Source organism: Eutrigla gurnardus, assembly GCF_963514095.1.
Source record: "Eutrigla gurnardus genome assembly, chromosome: 17".
NCBI lineage: Eukaryota > Metazoa > Chordata > Actinopteri > Perciformes > Triglidae > Eutrigla > Eutrigla gurnardus.
The window spans coordinates 10,809,151-10,833,739 of NC_139928.1; the positions used below are offsets into that span (position 1 = coordinate 10,809,151).

The following is a 24,589-nucleotide window of genomic DNA, read 5'->3' on the forward strand; positions in this document are numbered from 1 at the left end:
GAAAGAGTGTAGGGAGAGAGAGAGGGGGGGTTCATTCTCACCATGTCAATGAGGCTCTCCTGGATCCGGTTCAGTGTGGTTCTCAGTCTGCTGCTGATAAGGCCCAGGCCCGATGACTCATACTGTAGGACACACACACACACACACACACACACACACACACACGCAGAGTTAGTTTCTGCACCACAGACACCTACTCTATAAGAACAAACACTGCAGAGTGTGAAAGCACACACACACACACAGCAACATCTGTTTTCTCATCTCACATAGTCGGAGACGAGAATTTCTATACTCTCCGCTTTTACTCAAGTCTCATCCAAAAGAGGGAGGAGAGAGACGGACATCTAAATCACACAATCACCTTGGCTACAGTGGATGACAAACATGAGGTGAAAGAGGAGCACGGAGAGGGAGGAAGCACAGCAACCGCAACATCGGAACTTCAGATGCGTCCGCAAACCACATACACACACCTTTACGGACTTCAAATCATCCACATCCCAAGTGTTGACTAATGTCTTGGTATCACAAGGCGACCTTGTGTGTTAGTCCTAATGCCTCAGGGATCTACTCTTACCAAGCAGGCAGGGCCCACCACCCTGGCGGGGGCAGCGTCTCTGCCGCCGTGAGTTGGCAAAGACGGACTTGGGACGGGCTATGGGTGACGAATGGGCAGCAGAAAGGAAAACAAGAAGCAAAGTCTCACATTAAAAGAAAAAGACAAAACAACACTGTGGTGAACGTATAGAATTGGAACAAAAGCAAAGAAAGAAACAGAATTACATTGATCGAAGACTTTTGGACTCATCTATACTTGACTCAAATGAAATGCTCTTTCTGTCTTAGAGCCACAGAAAGTCTGTCAGCGAGGTGAGGTTAGGATATATCAGACACGATAGCATCCTACTTTGTGTGCACACATGAACTTGCTCTTGTTCTGAAACTGTAGCATACTTCACATCTCTCAGATGGGACACAAAGGCTGGTGGAGTCTGAGAATGTCCTGGAGGAGTTCAGTTTACACATCGCCATTAGTACTTCACAGCCTGAGACATCCACTGGATAATAATGCCTTTTGTGTCTCTGGAGAGAACTTTCCGAGGTTTGAATGATGGAGGTCTGATGATGTCACCAGGGTTGTCATTATCACAGTGAGCAGAGTGAAAATTTAAAACAAGAAGCTTCAAGTGTGAGGTTTGAAAGAGGTCCAGGGAGAGTGAAATTAAATGTGATAGAGTTGCATTTGACCCATAAGAGAGACTAAAAGTCAGGATATCTCGACCTCTGCTTCTTCCAATTTGTTGTTTCTTTAAAGTCCAAATTGAGGGAAGTGAAATACTAAATTGCTGGAGCTACCTGACTATTAACTGGTGAATAACTGGTATCATAAATGATAGTCCTAATCCAGCCTTGGTCATAAATATCTGAAGAAGATAGAAATTAATTGAATTAAAGAGTGTGGGGTATTTTATTTTCTCCTGCGTCACAGGAGACTCTGACGGTGTGAACACTTTGACCTGGACATGTGCGTGCAAGATGAATATCATCCATTGTGAGGAAGTGTCTGTGGGAGTCGGGAGTCGAGAATGAAAAATAACATTCTTGCATTTTTGCTGATTTTTCAGAGAAGCTGTCTATTAAATTTCAGATACTTTCTCTCTGCAGCTCTGTCCCAACACATCCTTCATCTTTCCTATTGCATTAATTTGGTATCCAGCCTCTCTCCTCTCCCCATTGTTTCTGCAGTAATATTGTAAAACCGAGGAGTCTGAGGGGGACTAGAGAGACTAGAGAGTCCATCTTCAGCTTCCCCCCCATCTTTGAACTCACATCTCTCTCTCCCTTACACTCTTTTTCTTAATTATATCTTCTTCTTCGAATATCCAGGTTAATCCCATGGGGCAAACTTTCCATCATTTTGAAACATTAATCCTTTTCCCAAAAAACTGTACTCTGCCTCTCTTATTCCCAGCAGTTAAAAGCCTGGTTGTTAATGGCGATGGAGAATCTGTGAGAGCGGCACATAATGCGTCTTTAGCATTTGCGTGATGCAGTAAATGGTGCCGCTTGACTTGACAGGGTCAATATACACAGACAATGGGGTATTTACCCTTTTAAATATTAATGTCGCCCATTACTCTTCAAGTGAAGTCTCCATCTTGATTCCAGCGGTGCGAAGGGAGCAAGCCTAGGTCAAAATACCAGCATGTGTGCAGAGCAATTCTCCATAAGGTTTTTAAAGATTCATAGAGGCATTAGCATTTTACTGTAGGTGCCTCTTACAGTAAAATGGGCCGGTTTATGATATTAGATTTAATGAGGACTAGATGTACACGGGAAAAAGAAAAAGTGAGAGTTTCCAAGAGATGTGGACAGAAAGAAAAATTGAGAGGAACAGTGCAAGGGAAAAAACAGAAGATGAACGATGGCAGAGCGTGTAAGATTAAGAAGACCGTGGCAAAAAAGATGGAAAAAGAAGACACAGTCTTTGTGTAAAGAAGGAATGGAGGATTTAAGACAAAGGTAGACAGTAACACACAGAAAGAGTGATAGGAATAAAAGCATGAAGACTGTGTTGAATGCGATACAAACACACTCACATACTGTACCTTCAGCGTTAGAGGAGTAATACACATGAGAAATGTGTCCCCTTTGACATGTTGTCAATTCACCACCAGTGTGTCACACTTCACTCCCCGTGACACACACACACACACACACACACACACACACACACACACACACACACACACACACACACGCACACGCACACACGGCCCCCGCGGAGCGTTCATCCTCTTTATCTCTTCCACCTCGATGGGACAGAAGTCATTTTGCCGCTATCATTATCACTTCCCCGAGGGCGAGACTGACACAAATGCTGTTTTCTTGCTTTGTGAGGCACATTATAAATGACGGGATAAGTCTCTCGATGGAGCGGGGGAAACCGGGCTCGTAGACTGTAACCTATCATTCAACTTAAATTTGTTCTGAGGCTGAGAGCAACAAGAAAAGATGGAGATCACGTTTGTATGTCGCCTCGCAAAAATTGAAAATTCTAAAATCTTTCTTTAGAAATGAATGCAAGCAATTTTCTTAAAGCGCCATACCACTGATGCAGCACAAGTAATATTGTGTGACTGCAGGCACTGCTGGGAAAAACAACTCTCCATTACTACTCGAAAGCTCACTTGTCCTTATTTTTAGTAGCACTGTAAGGGATGAGACACACTGGGACGGTATGATGCACATTAAAACTCCTGTGCCTGGAATTCTTCATGCCTTTATTAAAATATATTTAGAGTAGAGTGAAGAAATTAAGGAAGATGAGGGACGAGGAACAGCGAGCTGTAGCAAAAAAATCAGGGATGTTAGCAGCTCAATGCATATACTCGTCGCTCAACATAAATAAACAGGAAAATAGTGATTAAAAAAATACATTACCATGTCATTGCGTCCAAAGAAGGTGTACACGGCGTACAGGTAGTAGTCGAAGAGCTGTGACACGCAGTGGATGACATCGAAGGCGATCGGCTTCAGAATGTTCATCATCTGCATATACTTCCCTGTTTTCAGATATGACGGTAAATAAACACTCACCAAGAGTTTGTTGGACAAACTTTGTGTGTACTTAAGTGGACACAAACGTTGGGTTTTATTTTAGGCCTTTTATTTTATTGCTTCTGCTCTTAAGTAAATCTTGTAGGAGATTAAACGAGTTTAACTGCAGGAAGCCAATCATGGTGATCCCACATCCTTTAGCAGCAACACATTGCATTTGCATACCCTCAAGGGCAAGGATTCAGTTTAGTAGACAGGCAATAAAAGCACAGAGGTACAGGGGTGCAACAAGGTTACCACTGACTTGAATTGATGAATGGAGGCGGAGGGGAGAAGAAATAAACTCAATCTAGCAGGTATTGCCACTGAGACAGCACTATTTCTCTCACAATCTCATTTTTCACACCCTTTCTCCTGAATTCTGCACCAAAAAACTCACGGAGCAATCTAACTCCATCAAAGGGCTGCACGGGCTGAATTAGAAGAGATTGCTTGAAATCAAACTCTTGCTTTTCACTCAGTTTGCTGCAAGTTTTGCCACAATGGTCTAAAATTAATATTACCAATGTTCTGAAGAAGAGACAAAAGAAAAGTATTTGCACTATGTGTGCAGGAAAGTTGAACAGAAGAAAACTAAACTGATTTCACATTTGTTTGATTTGAAATGTAAAGACCAAGAGTTGATTTAAACCAGTCGGAGTTATTAAATGAATGCCACACAGGAACGATAACTGCCACGTCAAACTCCTGTGCACACCTGAAAATCACATCATGAAGGTCACATCGCCGAAGAGCACGCTTTGCCAAGGAAGGGCCGAGACATCTTCAAAGCTACGTCAGGAAGATGCACAAGCACCTCTTTGGAAACGAAAAGGTCAGAGCTCAGATTGAAGGCTAATAATTATTAGTGCGGCTCAGTCACATGGGGAGCCGCAGAGACCAGCAGACCAGCTTGAATTAATGGAAATCTCAGCAGGTTAGAGAGGACGCTCATGCTGGCCGAGGCCGGGCTCCTCTCAAGGAGAGCTAAGTGGTAGAGCGTGTGCTGTATGTGAGCGTGTGTGTGTGTGTGTGTGTGTGTGTGTGTGTGTGTGTGTGTGTGTGTGTGTGTGTGTGTGTGTGTGTGTGTGTGTGTGTGTGCATGCGTGCGTGCGTGCACGACTCACCGACCAGCCGGATGACGTTGAGGGTGGTGTTGGTGAGGATCGGAGCATTGGTCTTATTAAGGTTATAATCCGACTTTTTCTTGCTTCTTATGGTCTCTCGGGACGCGCTGGTGGGTGCAGGACGCCGGCGTGTGAGAGAAAGTAGGGCAAAGTCATGAGAAGAGGAGAGACTGGGTAATATATGGTAACATCACAAATCCTCACGCAATGCTCGGCCAGGTTCAAAACCCTTAGCACGGGTCAGGGTCTTTCTAATTGATCAATCAGAACCCGTTACACACTGCAGGAGACACAGAAGGACCCCGGTGGTGACGTTTCTGAACTGGTGATCCAGGAGAACCAGACCCCCCTGATACTGCTCATTGAGCCATATTAGCCAGCAATCATTACATGGACCTTCTAATTTCTGGGTGTGACCAGGCGACCCGCTCAATAATTAACCATCAGTGATTCCTGCTTATAAGAATGGAAAATTAGCATTTTAGTGACTATAGGCTAATGTCAGGTTAATACACACAGGGAACAGGGAAATGGAATGTCAAAGCAAAAATATAAAGCGTGTCAGAGCTGTGAAATTAGGAGACAAATATCAGGGAACCACAACTAATTAAAGTCATCGTACATTACATGAGAGGAAATGATTATCTTCTGTAATGAGGAGCTACTGAATAAGTAATGGTCATCTGTATGTCTTGTTTCCCCAAATCTGGGTGTGAAATCTGATGCCGGCGCTCAAACACACAATCCTCGATTCTTAATAATTCAGTCCAATGCATAAATATGCAGTCAGTTTACCGAAGCAATATAAACTGAACAAGGAAGGTTATTAAATTCCAAACGCCATCACGCCGCATCGACAGTGAAGACGACACGAATAATTACAGCTGATATATATGCTGAGCTGGTAATTGTTTGCATTAATTATATCAATCTTTGCATTCACATTTCCTCATTCAAATGAAAATAAATCATTTTACACAAGGCGCCGAGCAGCATGACTGCCTCTGCTTTTGTCAAACAGCGATTCATCTTTCAACATCACGTAGGCGGAGGTGGGAATAAGATAATTTTTTCACGTGGAGACAAAAAGCCTCATACAAGCCTTCTGCCTATACTTTGCAGTATTCGGCAGAGGAAATGCATAATGCATGAATTTACATATTTTTAGAAACAATGATGAACTTATTAACGTAATTTGCATCTGTGTACACTTCACATGTCATCATACCCTGAACTGTGTGTGGACTTAAAACACTGACCTCTTCAGGGGGGCATCGCCCGTCTGCTCGTCGACATAGTCCTGCTTGAGCTCCTCGGGGACATCGCTATCACTGTCGTAATCTTGATACACACTCTTCTCCAGCTCGTCTGACTCGTACTTGAATAGGGGAAGAGATGGAAGAGTCAATTGAAAATGGTCAAAAGGCCAGTGCAAAGGAAAGATTCAGTACAGAAGACCGAACGCTGTTGAACATGCTGTGAAACTTTGAGTTGAGAAAAAAAATATGCCTTGGGTCCCCGTGTCATCAAATTCAAACTGGCTACTCAAGAGGAAAACGCTCCGGGACGAAAACGTATTAAAAAGGCTGTAATTGAATTATCAAAACAATAATTGAAGAGCAAGTATAACATCCCCATCTTTTAGCCCTAATGGGTGCATAACCATGAAATGAAACTGGCTTGAAGAGGAGAAGCAGAAAATGAAATCACTTCCTAGAGGAGAGCCTAGTTAAAGCTTTCCTGAAATAAGACAATATTGTCTTTGTCCTTAACCGCGAGCTCAAGCAACACAGCAGACATATAGAAAGGATTACAAGCTCCGGAGCGAGTCAAGCTAGGGCTTCTGTAAGCCTGACATGTTAGATAGCACTATATTACTTTTCATGTTGAGCCTGGCAGGGAAACTTATCAATATATTGGGTGATGTGTCAGCTTGTCAGGGCACCTGTGTAATTTCTTCTCCCCATTCGTGAACTGAAATACTGTTTCAGTCAGCAAATAAGGCTTGAAGGAAAAGCTAACTGATTTCAGAGCACATGTGTATAAAATCCATACTACCAAGTAATATTGTCTGGATCACTGCATCCATGCTATAGACAGCTGGTTAAACCTATAGATGCCTCGACAGAGATTAGGGTTGCTTTCTTCAGTCAGTCTGTGACTTATCCACTCAACTTATTATTTCACACTTCATAAGATACAGTGTTGTTAAAAGTGGGTCTGTATGAGTAGGTTTCAGGCTGCTGCTGCTGCTGCTTAGCAAGTAGTGGGTTTGAAACTTTAGTTGGACACGCACACTCGGATAGATGTCCAGTGAAACGGGCTCTCATATAAAAAGACTCACGGATCTCTTCTCCGTTAATTATGTATAACTTTAAAGTGGCAGGCCTGGTAGTCTTAACTGGACAACATGGATTGCCAGCAAAACTCAGGGGCACCATACTTAGCAATAAGATATTTATTTTATGGTATTTATATTTAACACAAACCAGAGTAGAAATGTGTTTCTGAGAAATAAAAAGGTTTCCAGTAGGGAGGGCTGGATGTGTTAAAATACACCCCAAAATGGTGCTATATTATTACATATGTTATTACATAAGTTTGTTATTTGCCCTTCGAATGGATCTCCCCACATTGAATTTGCTGTTTAACAGCTTATTATTACTTGTCAGACATGTCAGCTGCTGTAAACAACTTAATGACCCACTGTGATTGTGTCCCAATTATTAAGTCGTTGTGTGATGCCTCTCAACAGGTAGCCTCGTTAATTAGACATATTTATGTAACTGTGTGTATATGACTGGTGGAAGTGAACAATGGATATGATAGACAACCGTAAATAAGCTCTACTGTGTTTCATATAGAACCATGCATTGCTTTTGCAGCTTTTTGACTGACTGGGCAATGAGCATTTCACACTAATGCAACTTGTTACAAACCGTTAAGCAGGCCACATTAGGAAGTATGTGTTTGCAGTTACCCCGTTAGACGCCAGCACGTCCTCCGCATCCTCCTCTTTGTTCTCAGCAGGCATCTCGAACGGGTTCCCCTCCTGAAGGTACTGCTGGAACAGAGTGAGCTCCTCCTGGGCCGGGCCGGTGGAGGACGCCGGCTGTCTGCTCGGGGAAATGGACGGAGAGTGACACTGGCCCATGAACTTAAACTCCTGGATTGGAGAAGATGGGACAGAGACGCACAATAAATTAATGGTGGTTCAGTAGCACAGGTTCCTGTTTGGTTTGGTAGCACAAAGATGACAAGAAGCTGAAGTTTAAAAAAACATGAGCAGTTCAGAACTTTCCCTGTGTTTTCAATGGTATTATATTGCCAATCATCAGTGGCTGCATTTGCAAATCAGCAATGGTGATGTTGTAGAAAAGAGAAAATATACGGTGTTGGCCTGAACAACATCTCTTCAGGTGTAGGCAAAAAAATACAAAGTGCTAGCTTGCAAGGGAATGTGTTTGTTCTGTTTGTTCCTTTTTAAGTCACTGACTTCATAATTTATTAATTGGAAAATGCTCTGAGTTTAAGAAATTTAAATAATTTCAAATGGATTATTTGCAGTCGAGTCAAAAAGACGACTAGTGCCAAAGATGAGGTCAGGACATTTTCTGGGAACAGACTCAACAACCGCAATCATCGAAACCATTCAAAATATTAGCAACCAAATATGAAGAATATACAAAAAAGATAAGAATTTCATTACACTGTTACCACCCCTTTTTTTAGTTAGTGATAATATATATAGTGATAATATATAGATTGCAATATGATCAGGTTGTAAACACAATGATCTTTTCTGTGGTAAAGAATTTATCCATCAGATAACAACATAACTATTTTGGTGGCAGTAGAGTTTTTAGCATTACAGTTATTTTTTCTAAGCGCCACACCATCCACAGCAACAGCCATTTTATCTTCAACTGTGTTGCATATGGAAGGAGGCTGACACGCACACACGCACACACAGAAATCACTGAGCAGGATCCCCTGTGTTTATGCAAATTATGCAGATTTCACAGAGCCGGGGTGCACCATGAGTGACGGTGTAAAGATAAATGAATGCTACCACGGTTTCTCGCCACAGCGATGCGACTCGTACTCACATGGAGCTGAGCGATGTTAAAGTTGGACTTGACCGGGCAAAGTTCCCACGTCTCATTTTCCAGAAACATCCTGAGCTCTTCCAGTCGTGCCCTGAGGGGAGGAGAAGAAATGTTTTTAAAAAAGCAACAGGGAGTAAGACAAGGAGAAGGAAAAGTTGAAAAGACCATCGCTGAACTCCTGCCAGCGGTGTGCTCAGGTCTGTTCACATGAGATCTGAGAGTCCAGATTAAATGTGCTGACATTAAAACAACCATGCAAAGGTCACTGAGGCACAGTGAAAGGAAGTGTGTGTGCGTGTGTGTGTGTGTAACATGTCTCCATGTAAACTGTTATCACAGCCCAGGACAGCCACACTGATGGTCACCCGCTAGGTCAATATCAAGTCTTTCTGTGTGAAATGTCAGAGCGGCGCTGACTTCAAACGCTGCTGCAGCCCGTGTGACACACCTTCAGGGCGTTTGAAGTATGAGAGGTGAAAGAACAAGGAACAGTGGCTAGAGTCAGGGAAGCCTTGTGGTATGAATAAAGTATGTATCTATCTCTATCTATCTACATAAGTACAGAAGGGCTACCCATTGCATTTTAAGTCGGTCCTCCGTCATCTTCTCCCTCCAGTTATATTCCCTTAAGTGTAATGCACTGAGAATTAAAGGACATTAAAGCTTTGAAAACATATCAATCACTCAGAGGAAATGAGGGGGGAAAATAAAAGCAGAAATTATATTTATCATGTCTCAACCCCCGACAATGTCATCCTGTCCTTTGCACCCGCAGGCCAACAATCCGCCCACACCCGATGACTGAGTGTGTGACTGCAGGCAGCCCGGCGGACAAATACAGCCATCAGCCAGTCAAAGTTCACTGATGGGAATGACACCCGGCTGGAAAATGCAATCAAACCCTAATGTAAAGATGATGCACGCTGGAAGCCTCCTGGCCACCCGCGGAGATGTGTGAGTGTGCACACATGGACAGCATGGAGCGGTTGATAATGTGCCTTCATAACGCTGTCTGGTGTCCACCTCCTCCTCTTCCTCCCCCTCCCAGGATCCGTCACCTCTACCTCTCCCCTTTTTCAGGTCCAATTACTATTTCACACTGTGTCCCATCATGCCTCTTTGTCTCCCTCCTTTGCCACCGCGTGTCACAGGTTTGACGCTCGTTAGCATTGGGATATTCAAGAATCGTATCAATGATCCCTGACAGCTAATCACAACGCCGATCAATGCAAATCACATATGATGATGTGGCGCTGTCTGTGCGGAGGCTTACATATTCATGCGGTTGGCAGGGGGTTACATAATCAGGAGGTAAATGTGCTTCCAGCGCAGCGAGTGTTACCTTGTAATTACACATCCACTCCGGAGAGGGTTATGCTGGGAATACAGCATGATCAAGGCAGCCGATGGATGTGATCGTGTGTAAAAGTTTCTGTCAAGCAGCCTGCTGTCTACTTTTGTCTAAACGGCTTTCTTTCAATTATCCCGAGGGACTGTGCGTCAGATCCACACACTATGTCTAATTGTTCACACGCAATCAAGCCCATCGGCTCAGGAAACGTAAAGTACGTACTTCCTGTCGTCTCGCAATCCAGCTTACGATCCAAGGAACAACAGAGATATCTTACCTGTGATAGTTTTTAAAGTAGTTGACACTCTGGCGTTTGATGGACTCCTGAAGGACCTCTGACCTGCTGCTGCAGAATTCCTCGCCCACCTGCATCAACCTATAAGACGGGGTTGAAGGTTGAAGGGCGAGGGGATACATAATGGCAGAGGCAGCAATGGAGGAAGATGAGGTGAGGGGAAGAAGAAAGGGAACAGATAAGACGAAGGGATTTGTCACTGGTGCAGTTATAGATGTAAACATACTTCCTCTGGTAACTGTAACTTGCCAGTCAAGGGACAGACAATGTGTTTTCAATGACATTGAAAGAAGAGGGAGCACTCAAGTGTCTGCATCTAAAGAAAGCCATCTAAAATAACCTTATTTTGACAGGCAAACAGCTGTTTCAGATCTCATCTGTAGTATGAAAACAGCTGTCACGCAAACAGGGGCTTCATTAGATCCACAAACATTTTGCTTACATTTCTCCCTTTTGGGTTTTTCACAGGACCACAAATTTACAGAACAATTTACGACAAACACTAACATGTCTATTTTCTCCACCCACAGACTTCTTCCAGCCAAGTACAGGCTTCACTCCTACATGCAGTAACAATGAGCCAAGCCGCACACAGGCTGACCGCGGTTCAACACAATGACAAAGGCATGTGCACTTCCTATTTGGTGTCCACAAACGCATGAAAAACTGCAGTATAACATTATTATCAAAGATAATACAACCAAAGTACAGTGTTTCAGTGGGTTAGGACATACTGGCATTATAATTTACTTTCAGCTTTGATGCGCATGTAAACAAAGTCAATGATCATTTTGTTATTGGACAAATGTTGTGTTTGTGTGTGAGTGAGTTTGCATAATCAGTCAGTAAGTGAGCAGCAGGCGAGTACATGAGCAGCAGCGATAGCAAGACGATGAAGACCATTTAGTGGGAACAAGGACGAGCTGACTGCTCTGGTCCTGCAGCGTACCTGCTGATGACATCCAGCACCACGATGAAATCGTCATATTTAAAGTTAGACATGTCCGTCCCCAGGATGTAGGCCTTCACTTTCAACTGGACGTCCTGAGGAGGGAAATGAGAGGGACATGGTGATTCGAACAGAAGTCTGAGAGAGAGAAAAAGAAAAGAAAAAACGAAACGCTGGGAGGGGAGAGAGGGAGGAAGAGTCATGGCAGCTTGTGGAACAACGACGTGGAGAAAAACACGAGGAAGAGGGAAGATGAGACAAGCTAAGACTAAAGACAGAGAGTGCACTATTTGTTCCAACCTGCCAGATCCGTGTCAGTCCATGCTCCAGCTTCTTCTTCACGTAGCTGCGGTCAACCACCGACTCATCAGACTCTGCTGCCACGGCGCCATCTAGGGATATTCAATCAAAGAACGCAGATGCATTAAAAACCGATAAGACTGATGAAATTCCTTTTCTACTCATGCATTTTATTTATCTATTGTTAGGACTGAATTTACTTATGTCAATGGACATCTGCACAATGACGCGTGAGCACAATGGATCAGAATCCATACTGAAACAAAATCTTAGTCTTGCGGTTTGTGAAGTAGAATGAAATATGAATCCTCCGGTGCATTTTAATATGAAAACAAAAATATGGAGTGGTTGATCTGCAGCTTTGACATGTGTGAGAAATGGCCTTCATTGCTTGTTTGACTGAATTTTAGCTGAAGACTGAGACTTTCTGTACAGAAGTGGTTGTGAGCCAGCTTTGGACGGGAGCGTAGGTCACAGAGTCCCCCGAGGGACAGGAAAAACTGACAGCGACCGTCGTAGATACCCAATATGACAACACTGCATGACACTTCAAAAGAGGTGCCGAGGACAGATGACACAAAATACCACGCGGAGCTTACACTGCAGAGGCTACGATGTCTTCCTCTGGCTGAAAATTGTCATCAGTGTCAAGCTGCTCGGCCACTTGGCTTGAAGTGGATCTCTAGGTAAGCCAGCAGCAGTGAGCAAGGTGACCCCACATTACAAGACAGAAAAATGGAGAGGCTCATCTTGGTCACGGATCATCCAGCTGGTCAGTGCTCTTTTCTTTTATCACAGGCATGACATACATTTCATTTTTAAATCAAACACATGCCACAACATACACATTAATGTATGCTTTTTTTTTTCTTTTTTTTTTACATCTACTACGCATTAATGCCAGTGTGAGCTACACGGCTACTCTCCTCTAAAAGGATTTAGTTTCACATAGATGCTTTAACCATGACTGTGCTCGAGGATGTGGAGGCTTCAATCCTGGCTCTCCGTAGAAAGGAAAGGACTCCCGTCTCACTGCAGCACACGAAATGCCAACTCAGTCATTGCCGAAAAACATTCAGAGCAGTATATAATACGCTTAATGACAAGTCCAAATGCATCATCACAACAGTTCCTAAGCAGTAGAAAAACAAATAAGTCTTGTCACGGCCTGACAGCCAAAACCGCAGAGGGACAAAATGTGCGCTAGACAAAAAAAATACTAAACTGCAGCACATAAAGGAGGTCTGCACCATGTCAGGCTCCTAATAAGTAGTGTATCTGTCTTTTTCAGGCTATATTTTTGTTTGCAAGATCTTCCTCAGGCCAATAGCCAAAACCCAAAGTCGGAAAGAAATGCTAATATTCTGCTTCAGCATCTGTTATTAACGTTCCTTTTCACTTCTGGTTTAAAGCATTCTAGTGTTGCACAAGAGTGTATATTTGCAGGAAACCGCAGGGGGACAGATTATTGATGAGAAAGACATTCAAGACGCAATCGTTTTCAAGACCTCGGTCTTCGGTTTGAGAGCGCTGAAGAAACGTGTCACTGACGAAAAAACGTGCGAAGCTCGCCGCGTTTGGGATCACACGTGTTGCTTCGTTAACTATTAAACCAGATGATGTTTGGACACATAAGGCAGAGAAAACAGGCGAGACGGTCATGAATCATGGGTGTTTTTCTCATTCTGAGACGGTTGAAAGGCCTAAAGCCTTAAACATACAAACACATAATTTAACTCCCCCTGACTCACTCATCTCCAAGCTGCGGTCCGAACAGAGCTGTAAAGAGAACCTGCTGAGTGAGGCGTTCGTCTTCTGAGCAAGATATCTCCAACAACTATACACTCATGGCCCATTTTTCAGAGCGAAAAAAGGGCCACGATGAACATATTCCCTCTTTATGAAACAGCAGCGGTGATGATGTTCACATGACACACCAGAACAAAAAGCACATCCATTAATAAAACGTACAAAGATTAATTTTATTACACCCACACACAGAGTATATCAAATTACATAAGTATACTGATGGATAGCAAGAGAAAGGGCAGGAAGGGTTGAAGAAAGCCTTAACAACCGAGATGTCGGGAGGAAGGAGACATTGAGCGGTGTAAAGAAAAAGAAACATGATAAAAAAAGAAAGATCTCAAGAGGTTAAAACACATGAAAAAAACCTAAACCAACAGACACAAGTGGGGATCAGTGAACCTGGATTAATCAAAGCTCCTCAGACACCTCAGAGTCGACGGAGGTATTACTTTATGGTGATGGAGGAGAAAAAAGAGAGAATCATTCACCAACGTGAGGCGTTTAAAAATGGAAACGCAGTGGGTTGTTCTGGTGCGACACAAATGTATGGAAAGGTAATCCTAGGATTACACAATGACATAGTGTATATAAATATATATATTACACAATTATTCTAAAGAAAAGAAATCTATTACCATGATGTTTTGACATGAAAAAAACAGCAAATATATCCACTGTACACCATAAGGAACTGACGGAGGCATGTTTAGCATATGCTTTGTTATTAATTAATGTATCTGTTGCTGATAACATTCTTAAAGGAGAACTATACCTATTTTGCACATCAAAGTCTGTCTTATCTGCCTATGTGGAAAAAAGGTGCTTCAAGCCTTTTGTGGATGCCGAGGGAGCCGATTGAAGTCTGACAGATCACCTGAGTCAGCATCGGTTGGGGGTGAAAACAGCAAAACAAATTGGCACTACTAGCATAACAGAGCTACATTTCTGACCAAAAGGGTGTCAGGCCAATTGCATTATGGGTGTAGGTGGCGTCGCCTTTAACAAAAATTGTGCCTGATTTGAAAGTTGCAGTAGATCACGTTTCGATTAATTGTGCATCCCTAGTTAATTTTGATATTTTTCTTTTGCAAACCTTCAGCTGTGAGTCTGGCATTAGAGGTTATCAATAACATCCCCAGTAGCTGATCACCTGCCTGAGCAACCGAGCAGAAAAAGTGTCTCTGTCCTATGCAGCTAGGTCACCTCACAAGGTTTTCCTGCTCCGTTTGATCCGCCTGTACGTAGACCACCACTGTACCCACAGGACCTGTGTTAACCGTACTCTGAGACGTACAATTAGCAGCAAGGTTGATCTGCCCGGCCTGATTATAGATGCTGACAGTAATCCTGATACACCAACGAGGAGAGGAATCCCCAAGAAGAATACATGTCAAGTTTTATTGCAATAGCTCAGGCACAATGGGCTTCCCTCAAACATCATTAATGATATATATCTTATCAAAAGATAAAAGATACAAGATAAAAGCATTTGTTTCAAACCCTGTGTTGTGAACGGTATCATGAGTCATACAAGAAAAAAGTTCTTTCAACAAAACTAGATCGCATTTAAATTCTGGCTTGCAAGAATACCTCTGCACCTCGCCATATCACGACACAGACATTTATCTTCTCCTCCCATAGACTGATCGCAATCAGCACATTCAGAAATGGATGCGACACCTCATGGTTTCCCTTGATATCCGGATTCATACGAAATAAATGGTGTTCTTTTAATCATCCACGATTCTGACTTTCACTGGGAGTGTGACCCATTTCAGTCCAACCCATTCTCATCCTTTCGTGTTACCTCCACAGCCAATAAATACTATGATGGCATCGCCATTACTAGTCATGTCCTAATCTGGGGGCTTTCAAACGCTTCCCATAAGACCCCAACAACATTAGTATGAGTCATTAATAGGAACGGAGCTGGTTTAAGCAATTGCATCATTCACTAAAAAGATGAAAGAAAAAAGGGCTGAGGAGAAATTGTGATACGGCAACGTGACACAACTGGGTTTCATTTAATGAGCACAAGGGCGGCAGTGGGAGCGAGGGGATGAGAGAGAAAAAAACATTGGGTGAAGAAAAAGTGAAATCGTGATGAGACGAGATGATTTAATGGATGATGAAACAAAACTGAGAGGACTGGGTGCTGAGTGTGAAATATATCTGATCACTTGATCACCATCTGATCAAGCAGGCATTGAAGTAGAAACACATACGTGGACACAGCAGAGTTTCAATCACTAACTTTGCACTGGAAAAGACGACCACAGCCTTTAACATGTAAAATCCTAAAGCAGACAAAACGCTAGTGTGCAGCGGGTTAGAACTGACCTCTAAAGTTGGACTACAGATGCTATAAGCAGGCTGTATATATTGAGAAAAGAAACATGTTGACACCGGGGAAGGGAGGTATGCAATACAAAAGTAAGATGAAATGAGTCAATCAAAAAAAAAGGGGAAAAAGTCAGTAAACCATAAGTTATTTCACACAGAATGCTCCCCAGTTTTGTGTACATGCCATGTTACTACTGAGCATTAATGAGGTGTGAAGGGCAACTCACCATGGCTGCTGTAAAACTGATCCTTTTCTTTATCAGAGCAGAGCAGACAGCAGCCATGCATTTCAATAATAGCCTACATGGGCTGTGCTCTGTATGAACATGGACGAGATGCTGAAACTGTCAAGTGCTCTTACACATAAGGAGCCACCCGTGTGCCCGACGGCCGTCAGGGCTGATAGAGCACGATGGGGCAGCAAATCTATTTTGTCAGGTAGGGATGCGACCCTGGCCCATATTGCTTACAAACAACCTTCCCTTTCGTCAAGTGGCAAGATTCATTACTGAAACATTACACGGACCGGCTCAATATATCAAGTGGCTAAAGGCTTTAATTCAATGGGATGTTCTTTTTGTGTGTGTGTGTGTGTGTGTGTGTGTGTGTGTGTGTGTGTGTGTGTGTGTGTGTGTGTGTGTGTGTGTGTGTGTGTGTGTGCGACACAGAAGAGGAGTGATCTTTAGAAGGCCTGACCGTTAGAACTCTGACGGCCTCTTGTGTGAGATGGAGGTCATACTCCTCAATGAATGATCCTATACAGTAAATCATTAGTCTGATGGACCCTACATACACATTAGGATAGAGAGAGAGAGAGAGAGAGAGAGAGAGAGAGAGAGAGAGAGAGGTGAAAGCCAGGACAACGCCAGGGTCGGGGACACCTTTACACAGAAGACAGAGGTGACAGCCAATCAAATAGTGGGATGATGGATCGGCCTCATGAAAGGGAATATGGTGTGTGTCCTTTCCCCCGCGGGGAAGGGGGGGGATCACATCTAATGAAGGATGCTGAGGACTTCGCACGCCACCGAAAATCCAGGACATCGTTGTGTCCTCATCCATATGCCAATGAAATCTGTACAGCTCATGAAGCTCGGTAGGGAGGTACGAGCTTTGTGATTTGACAGGTCCGTATTTGCAGCGAGTATCGAACAAAGTCTTTGGCAAGACAAAGGATACAAACAGAGATGAGATGAAGAGCCACTATAAACCAAATCCAGTATGGTTTCCTTTTTATAAAACTGGTACGATATTCAACTTCTCGTGGAGCTTACTGCTAAACCGCAAAGTATGTATCGCCTTGACAACCAAGCTTCTCGGGGCTGATGTTTTCACATCTGGCCGACTGGAGGCCGGATGGATAGAAGCTGAGACACAAGCAAGATTTTTCTTGTTGATCCAGACATAAGCTTCGGGTTTGGACAGATGTGGTGTTCAGTCGTCTTGCTGTTCTTAATGGACCAGAACCCAAGAGTTTCCAGTGGATACTTTGTACCGTTATAGTCACAACATGTAGGAAAAGGGTAAACGGGTAATTTAGGGATTTGAATGATATTATAATTTCAAGAATGTCACTGCAGACGATAAAACATGGAAACATTTGGGGAAAAAATGTTGTCTTTCTGTGTAAACATTACCGTCTTGAACATCTTGTTTGTGTTACGTTGGAAACCGAGCACACATGTCAAAGTCACACAAGACACATTTCCATAAGAAAGAAATGCATCATTCATGCTTCATCACCTGTGCATATATTTATCCTTGGAATAATATGGCTGGGTCATATTCATTTGGCAATGCAAATTCTACAATGTGTACTAAAAAAAAATTTTTGATCATGCTACAAACATTACAAACGTATTGATCCTCGTATTGAGGAAGCTGGCCCTGCTTTTACCAAGTCTTTGTAAACTGAACACGCAGGGAGCAGAAGTGTTGTTTTATGAGACGGTCTAATTGCAAAACCAGAGAGAGAAAGCAGCAGACAAAGGTTTTAGATCATTTAAACTGAACTAGAATGACCACCTTCCACAACCAAAGTTGTAGTTCACACCCACGTGTGTCCAAAAATCACTCCATTGTGTTACCCTCTTGAGCATTTTGTGTGAAATTGTCCTAAGAGTTATGGTGAGGTCACAGTGACCTCCAAAATGGAATCAGTCCATCCTTGATTCCAGGTGGACATTTGTGCCAATCCTTCAAGGTAGTTTCGAGAGATTGCGAGAAATGAGAGTTTGAGGCATCGAAAGTATTCAAGTCATGATAGGTGACAGGTTATTGTATTCTTGTTTGCTTCTACAGGGAACTGTGCACCTATTTGTTGTATTTTGGCAGCTAAGAACTAATAGAGCATTGTTGCTGAATTTAAACAGAGACTGAAAAAGGACAATGGTCATAAAGCTTAATTGTAATCTATTACCTGGAGTGGGCGTGGTCTCCTGTTTGTCACGCTCCTCGTGCCACTGCATGGTGCGATGGTAGCTCAGCATCACCTCCCACAATGCCTTGCATAGATCCGTCAGGCAGGGAATGTAGCTGTCCGGGGTGATATGCTGCAGAGAAGCGATGCAAACAAGGTCACTTTTCTACAGTTTATAGATGCAGTGTCGTGCGTTGTATTACTCTTGTATCGTATTATTATTATTATTTATGTATAACTATTATTTGTGTGTCATATATGCATTGTATTGAAAGAATGAAAAAAGAACACATTTGGAGTTATGAAACAGTGCTGGACTGCTTTAAAATAAATGACAAGATTCAGCAAGAGATCTAAAAAAAGAATAATTAAGCTGATTAGTGCTCTTCTATGTTACATCTAATCAAAGCCTGCTTAAACTCATCAGTCAAGGACACCGTGTTGGAAAAAACATATTTTTTTTTTTTTTGCTGTTCCACAAGAAATGCTTTCATCTTACGTATGAGCTAATTAATGTAAGTACTGATTAAAACGATGTTATTAAGAGTGTCATATATCTCCAATGTGAACATTAGGTTATATCACACTATGACAACTTGAGTTCAAATTAACATATGCAGATGATTTGCAAATTCTCAAATATCTGTATATAATATAAAATATATGATAACAAAGCAGCTAACATGTATGATAACTACTCAAAAGGATAATGCATGCTGCCGTTTTTTTCCTTGTACACATCCAGATGTCTTATTCTGAGCTCTGAGGAGGCCAAACAGCCTGGAAAGAAACGTGTGTGTTAAATAAAACACCGGCCCACCAAAGTGCAGCTGGCAGAATCGTAGCCACTGACACAGTTCAAGGCTCTACCGAATAACTCTCCAATAGAGACCTGTCAACATGTCCAGACACAAATTAATCACTGCCAAATGAAACAGCGCTGTCGACAGCAGCCGCAATTAAATGTCTTCAAACCACAACGCTGAATAAGTGGTTACAGACCCCTGCTACTTTCACTGAAAACACTGTCAACACAAACAAAACAAACTCAACACGATGATGATGACTTACTTTGCATCGCAATAAAGACCCCACGCTGTGCACCAACTAACATGAGAGAAGTCCCACAGTTTCTTCTGGCTTTTGCCTCAGACGTGTCAGAGAGTCCGTGACTCACAAACCACCACTTGCCAGGGCAATCTCTCAACAGAAGTGTTCTCAGTGAGACATGTGAGTTACATTTGCTGTAAAACATCAGGGAGAAATGCAGTGATGACTCCCATCTCCAGAGAGCTTAATGATAAATCTGTTGCCCAAGATCGCCAAATTGCGCAGCAACATCCACTGCTGTCGAACACTGTCGCAATCTCCTCGGCTATGAAAATGCTAGGAATTTACAAGAAAAGTGAAAAAGGCAGCATTACTAAAATAAAAAGGCTCTAATATTCTAAATTGCATTAAAGCACAGGATATTAAAACTAAGGTGACGCTTTCATACATATTTCACTGTTCAATAGCACATTAAAACAGACCCTGCTCCATGCTCCTATCAGTGTAACAAAGCCTGAATTCAAATTTCTTTTAATTGCACTCAAACTTCATATTGCTTTAATGTCTTTGTTGCAGTGGCCATTAATCACCATTTTCTTACAGGAAATGTTTCCAAATTATCATTCCAGCAAGACAATTAACAAAGTCTTTCACCTCTGCGACCGAGACTGTTCACAGTTCACACATTAGTGGGATTTTTAATTAAGTTTTTTTTCCCCCAGAGCAGTTCATGGCATTGGAGGGAATTGCAGGATGCGCAGTCACATAATAAATACTAGATAAATAATCATAATGAATAGTCATGTCGATATGGCTCTTTATTAGCCAGAGTGCTACAGGTCCAACATAGTAGGACAAGATCATACAAACAAAGTAATCATTGCTCTCCTGATTCCTGAACAGCTGAATGATTCAATTAAAAAAAATTCTCCCTCTATATCAATAATAAGTAAAAGATTACAGTATTGTGGATATACTATTTTTACACTAACAAAATATGACATTAAATATGAGCTTTAAACAGACACAACCATCATGTAGTAGTAGTTGTTGTAACTGTGCACCGATGCTTATGAGACCAAGGGGAAATAAACAAATAGAGATAATTGTAGCTTCAGTTACGACCTAGCTCCAGCACCATCAGTCAGACAGGCGAGCTAATGAACCAGTTTGGACAAAAAATGGCTTACATCTGATATCCCATGTTTTCCACCATTCAACCATATCACAGTGGCATGTTGCCAGGCAACTGAGGTGAGGTGAGATGTGGGCGTTAGTGGTGTGTGTGTGCGTGTGTGCAGGTGTGCGTGTTTGGGGGGGGTGATGATCTTCATTGGGTCTAATGAGAAGATTTACACCTACACAGCACCACTGTCAGTGTGCAACATGCATATGCATATGCGTGTGTGTGTGTGTGTGTGTGTGTGTGTGTGTGTGTGTGTGTGTGTGTGTGTGTGTTTGTGTCCATGTTAAAGGCTACAGTGAGTGTTTGAACACATCTACAGTACGGTTACACAGGGTAAAAAACTAAATAACCTTCCTCCTTGACCTTGCAGGACGGAGCCTTTAAACAAGTAGAGTGATGAGAGCTCGGAGAAGGAAGGCTTGAAGTCGGTTTTCAGACATTTGGTTTACTGAAGACAGTAACCCAGCATTATGCACATAACATGTGCCGGGCTGTGTCAGGGATGTTTTGAAAAAGACAAAGCGCTGAGTGCTTTTCCCCCCCCCCACCAATTGTGTGTGAAAGAAATGCCACACACTTTGTCACACAACAAAAAAGAGATGTGCAGGCGCGGGCAGGTAACCTTGATTCAGCTGATTCACTTCGGAAAAAGACAATCACACCCACTCCTTTGTAAAAAGCATACATAAATAAATTAACCTGTAAGAGATCAAAAACATAGTCACTGATCTGCAGAGCTGCCAGGAAAGAAACAAAGTGCAGTATCCACTCCCAATGAGGACTCTCTCTCTCAACATCTAAGAAAAACAATAATGGATGAGTGCGACAATATGAATGGCATTTAGTTTCAGTCAATGCTCCTTTTCATCATAAATGCTTGACATGCAGTCGTAAAGAGCTTTAATCAGACCGGGCCATGCAATGGAGATCTCGCACAGGGGCATGTTTTCAATCTCCTCCGGTTTCATGTTGTACTTGAAAGTGCTTCATCATAAAAAACTTGAAATGCGCAACAACAAGGTTCATTGAGCATGTCAGCTTTGCCAAAGGCATTGACTGAGTCTCTATGGGATTCAGAGGGAGGTCGTTTTGTTGCTATTCAAACTACAGATTCTCCAGAAAATAACACTCATGAGCCAAGCAGCTGAACAGTAAGAAATTCAATGACTAGGGCATCCTCGCCTGAGAATCAAATATCAAACAAATTATTCATTTAAAAGAAATAAAACAATCCTTTACATCTCTATCACTATGACAGAGTAATAACAAAAAACAATGTATTCCCATCTATAAGAGCCGGGATGATAAGACACACCGTTTGGCAGTCGATTGATGTAATTCTGTAAGGCCGCTATCATGGGCTGCTTAACATGAAAAAGCAACAGCGTCTGCATCCACACCACAGTCTCACAAAACGGTCCATCCCTCAGATACACAATGACACCATAACAAAACAATGGGACACTGCACAATAGAGAGTGGGACGGATCGCCACGGGTTATTGAGCAGTTGTTTGATATTATTGGGGTGAGCTAATGGCTTCGTATAACACAGGTTGAAAAAAATAGCCCCACTAGCAGCTTCTGGAAGCATGTCCGTTGCAGCCTACAATATGACAGACAAGGGGATTGATAAGGAATGAGGCTGGCCGATGATGAGATGTTGATGTAAAATTAATAATCTGAACAGACCTTTCTTAGCGTTCCCATTTCCCTTGAATTTTAAGTTGTGTCAAAACCATGAGGCGAGTTCAGGAGGTCTAATGTGGCTCTCACATATTGTTAACCTTTATTTATCAGGGGAACAGCAGCTGAAGAACTTTGCTCTTTTTGTAATTCATTTTATTTGAGACAGGGACAATGCACAATAAGACATAATCTTCTAGAACATATGCATTATACCAGGTTGTGGCAAATTGCTATTTGCTTCTCCACAAACACCAAGTCTCGTATTGATACGGTACCATTACGTTAACACATTCTTTACCATGCAGCTCACTAGAGCAGGGGATCCAATGCCTTGCCCGAGAGCAAATCAATTGGCATTTCTCCAACCACATTCTCTGTTGATTTAAGAGAGAACTTGTCACAGGTTTAGATATAGATTCTCAATAAATGTCAATGAATGCCATTATACTTTCATAAAGTCCTAAACAACCTCAGAGAGGGACCCTGAAGGGCATTTCAAAGCAAGGCAAGTATTTAAACTCATCTTCTACCTCAGTCGAGTGTGTGTGTGTGTGTGTGTGTGTGTGTGTGTGTGTGTGTGTGTGTGTGTGTGTGTGTGTGTGTGTGTGTGTGTGTGTGTTCCACATCAGCTACATAAAAGCTTATTTGAATGGGTACTTTGGTTTGGCTCTCCTTTTGACATTTTAAAGACACATACATAAGTGCCTTCAATCAAATAATCCGTTAGGAAGAAGTAAGCTTTGAAATAATCCAAATGTTTAGCTTTCTGAAAGCAACACAGTTATGTGAAGAATAATTAGTAAAAGAGTGTGAATATTTAAACAGTCTATTTAATATCAAAGTCTCCTCTTTTCAAACAACTAAAAGAGTCAGCGTGCCTGTGCTTGGTACGATAATATCACAGGAACATGTTCCATTTAACAGTATTACCTTATCTTAAAGATCACAATCCCAATCCCATATCCATGACATTAACTACAGGGCTCTTATGGAGACCAGAGCAAAGCGTCGGTGAGATTTATGGTATCAGATCATCACTCGTGCTGATTAACGGGGCTCAGCGGACGGACATGCTGCTCCACCAAAAACATCTCGACATCTCTCTTATCTCGAAATGCACAGTAGGGCGAATAATTCTAGAGATTATTTTACAACAATCCTAGTGCTGTTAGTAAGTTGGTTAAAATTGCCTGAGGGAAAAAACAATTGTCGATCAACCCTTCGATATACAATCCGATTACTTATCAGCACAAACCTGCCAGCGATACAAATTGACTGTCTGTGTGTGTTCACATACCTCTTCATTTGAGTGAGCGCCTGTGTGTGGACGTGTAGCCCTATAAATCATGATCACACAGCCGAGAGTGTTACGGCACATCCCATCAATCTTAAGTTGGTCCGAGTATTTCTACAGTATGTGTGTGTGTGTGTGTGTGTGTGTGTGTGTGTGTGTGTGTGTGTGTGTGTGTGTGTGTGTGTGTGTGTGTGTGTGTGTGTGTGTGTGTGCGTGTGTGTGTGTGTGTGTGTGTGTGGGAGCATCCAGACAACTGTGTGCTGACGGCGTATTCATCAAACACAAGTTAACATTAGGATGTGTCTAAAACTACTGTAGATATTCAGAGCATTAATATAGTAACAAACAATGCTATGCAAATAAAGATATAGTGGAGTAATGCCTACCTGAGCAGAGATTTCTGAACACATGTTGTGTGTTGTAATCCTATCTTCTCTGTGCTTTGTTGTGCATGCCTTCTAGTATCTGTTTACAGTACCAAAGAAACTTGAGTTGAAATATAAAGTACTAATATACGGTACGGATACCCTGACAGGTCATACACTACGGTCATAAGTATTCAAAAGCACATTTAGTTGTTCACTTCAGTGGTGTCACCGTTTTGATATATATTCATAGCCACTCTGTACACTCTGGTAAAGGGAAGAGTGGAGAACATCATTCATTACAGCAGTCACTGGTCAAAGTAACAATATAAACATCCACAACTAAGAAATAATGACCGTTTATCAACATCGCTTCATCACATCCAGTCTTCTGTCTGGGAATCCTGTGCACCGTGTGCTACCAGTGATACCCTTTGCTAAACTATTCCAGCCATCAACGTCAAGAAAGGAAATCCATTTATGTATATATTACAACCCTCCATACATTTTTCATTCTTTTTATGACACATTGCACAGTGACAACCCAGTTTAAAGTAACAAGTGAAAGTGATAATCCTATATTCAGCTCCTACAGAGAAAACAGCTTGCCAGCCAGCTTGAATGCAACCTACTATTGTTCCCTTCTGGATCTTCTGTAGCCTTCTGAAGCCCTGACCTAGACCCCCCAGCCTTTATACAGT

The 24,589-nt window shown here is 42.3% G+C and overlaps 1 protein-coding gene across 2 annotated transcripts in view; it reads right to left on the reverse strand.

Moving 5' to 3' along the window:
- Positions 1 to 24,589, reverse strand: part of vps50 (VPS50 subunit of EARP/GARPII complex) — an 80,060-nt gene that overhangs the window by 24,933 nt on the left and 30,538 nt on the right. Inside the window, exons 13-23 of one of the 2 annotated variants that reach the window (XM_084033072.1) lie at positions 18,306 to 18,438; positions 11,735 to 11,826; positions 11,435 to 11,529; positions 10,468 to 10,566; positions 8,840 to 8,930; positions 7,711 to 7,896; positions 5,990 to 6,108; positions 4,731 to 4,837; positions 3,448 to 3,569; positions 581 to 658; positions 42 to 122 (exon numbers count right to left, since the gene is read on the reverse strand). In XM_084033072.1, the coding sequence (XP_083889198.1) occupies positions 42 to 122; positions 581 to 658; positions 3,448 to 3,569; positions 4,731 to 4,837; positions 5,990 to 6,108; positions 7,711 to 7,896; positions 8,840 to 8,930; positions 10,468 to 10,566; positions 11,435 to 11,529; positions 11,735 to 11,826; positions 18,306 to 18,438 (1,203 nt within the window). The remainder of the gene's footprint in view (positions 1 to 41; positions 123 to 580; positions 659 to 3,447; positions 3,570 to 4,730; positions 4,838 to 5,989; positions 6,109 to 7,710; positions 7,897 to 8,839; positions 8,931 to 10,467; positions 10,567 to 11,434; positions 11,530 to 11,734; positions 11,827 to 18,305; positions 18,439 to 24,589) is intronic. The other variant, XM_084033071.1, reaches the window with a different exon arrangement.